This window comes from Palaemon carinicauda, chromosome 6 (genome assembly GCF_036898095.1).
Source record: "Palaemon carinicauda isolate YSFRI2023 chromosome 6, ASM3689809v2, whole genome shotgun sequence".
Lineage (NCBI taxonomy): Eukaryota > Metazoa > Arthropoda > Malacostraca > Decapoda > Palaemonidae > Palaemon > Palaemon carinicauda.
In genome coordinates this window covers 179,565,968-179,568,231 of record NC_090730.1, presented here as the reverse complement: position 1 = coordinate 179,568,231, position 2,264 = coordinate 179,565,968, and the positions used below count along the sequence as shown (strand labels likewise).

The window sequence follows — 2,264 nt, the reverse complement described above, 5'->3', positions numbered from 1 at the left end:
TTGCAATTGACCTTACGAATCCTCGGGTAAGGTATATAAGATTTAGCAGTACCTAAGATTGTAGAACTAAACTGAAAGAACCATTTGCAAGTGCTTTAAGTAACATCAAAGAAGTAATTGAAAGTTTCTATTTGATTTAGATATTTAAAAAAAAAATTAGAATTAATTGTTATTGTTGAGAGCAGTTCTTAAAGAAAATAGCATTATCTGTGGAATGGTGGAAATGCAAAATTATTCAATTTGAAAATCTATATCAAGTTGAGTTTAGAAATGAACACAAAATGAGAGAAGTAAATAAAGTTGGGAAGAATTATTAAAAAGAAGCTGAAAATATTAATTGGTCTCGATATGAAGCTTTTATATGAAAATTCTAATTTAATGTTGTTACTGTTCTTAAATTATCTTATTTTCATTGTTCATTACTTCTCTTGTAGATGTTTTCCCCTGTTGGAGCCCTTGGGCTTATTGCATCTTGCTTTTCCAGCTAGGGTTGTAGTCTAGCTTGGAAATAATAATAATAATAATGATAAAAGTAATAATAATAATAATAATAATAATTTTGATTGTGTATAAAAGCTATGCTAATCAAGATATAAAATTTTAACTGCGTTGTAGGACATTCCTTTATCTCTCTCTCTCTCTCTCTCTCTCTCTCTCTCTCTCTCTCTCTCTCAGTATGTAAGATTTACGACGACAGAAACCCCACTATCCCATTTACCGCTTTGAACATCGTCCTAATTTCTAGCTATTTAGAATGCCACTCTTTTAATGATGCAATGCCAGCCTTGTGTCAGTCAGCCTTCACGGGTCGAAGCCACTGTCGGGGTCCCCCACTTGTCGCCAGAGAAAGACGTTTCATAATATCCGCATCTTGCCCCCTATAATGCAATTTCCGACCCCCAATATTTGTCCACTACCGTTTTCAGGAAGAGAATTCAAGGGATTTCTCTCGTTATCTTTTTTCCAATCCTCTGATTTCCTCTCAAGTGAGTCGGCAAATATCTGGGCGAACACGTGTTTAAGAAAGGTTTTTTTTCCCATCGACCATTTCTAGGGGGGAAATTCTTGCAACCGGTTTCAAACTTTCAAGCAATCAATTTTACTCTCAACGTAAAGGTGAAAGGGAATTCTCCTGAAGGGGTGGTGGGTATGAAAGGAGGAGGAAAGCTAAGTTGTGATGGCCTAGTGGAAGCGTCCCTGCCTGACGCTCACCAGACTGGGGTTCGAGTACCACTCGAATTGGATAGTTGTTTTGTAGTGTCTGCAACCTCACCATCTTTGTGAGCTATGGCTGGATGATTTAGGGGAACTTGTAGGTGTACCTGCTAAACCGTCAGCAGCCATTACCTAGCCCTTCCTGGTCCTAGCTTGGGTGGGGACGGGCTTGGTTTCCAATAATATGTATATATGGTCAGTCTGTACGGGATTGTCCTACTTTCTAGGGCAATGTAACTGTCCCTTACCTCTGCCATTCATAAGACATTGTCCTGCTTGCTAAGGCAATGTAACTGTCCCTTACCTCTGCCATTCATAAGACATTGTCCTGCTTGCTAGGGCAATGTAACTGTCCCTTACCTCTGCCATTCATAAGACATTGTCCTGCTTGCTAGGGCAATGTAACTGTCCCTTACCTCTGCCATTCATAAGACATTGTCCTGCTTGCTAGGGCAATGTAACTGTCCCTTACCTCTGCCATTCATAAGACATTGTCCTGCTTGCTAGGGCAATGTAACTGTCCCTTACCTCTGCCATTCATAAGACATTGTCCTGCTTGCTAGGGCAATGTAACTGTCCCTTACCTCTGCCATTCATAAGACATTGTCCTGCTTGCTAAGGCAATGTAACTGTCCCTTACCTCTTCCATTCATAAGACATTGTCCTGCTTGCTAGGGCAGTGTAACTGTCCCTTACTTCTGCCATTCATAAGACATTGTCCTGCTTGCTAGGGCAGTGTAACTGTCCCTTGCCTCTGCCATTCATAAGACATTGTCCTGCTTGCTAGGGCAGTGTAACTGTCCCTTGCCTCTGCCATTCATAAGACATTGTCCTGCTTGCTAGGGCAATGTAACTGTCCCTTGCTTCTGCCATTCAAGGGCAGCCTTTAAACCTTTTAAAAGCTCATTGACTGTGAAAGGGTTTATTTTCTCAAGGCGTTTCGCTATTCCTCTTTCTTGGCGTTTCTTGAGGCCAGGCAGGAAATAGCACGTGTCTCCTCTGGCCTTGTCATGGCTGGGGGAACAAACGATTGTTCTTGCAGCATCACG

General features: G+C 41.2%; 1 protein-coding gene across 1 annotated transcript in view; it reads right to left on the bottom strand.

Annotated features, from left to right (window-relative positions):
* LOC137643374 (serine/arginine repetitive matrix protein 5-like) overlaps nucleotides 1-1,344 on the bottom strand; it is a 15,363-nt gene extending 14,019 nt beyond the window's left edge. The window contains exon 1 of the mRNA XM_068376203.1: nucleotides 1,274-1,344. Within this exon, the coding sequence (XP_068232304.1) occupies nucleotides 1,274-1,344 (71 nt within the window). The remainder of the gene's footprint in view (nucleotides 1-1,273) is intronic.
* Nucleotides 1,345-2,264: the final 920 nt, after the last annotated feature.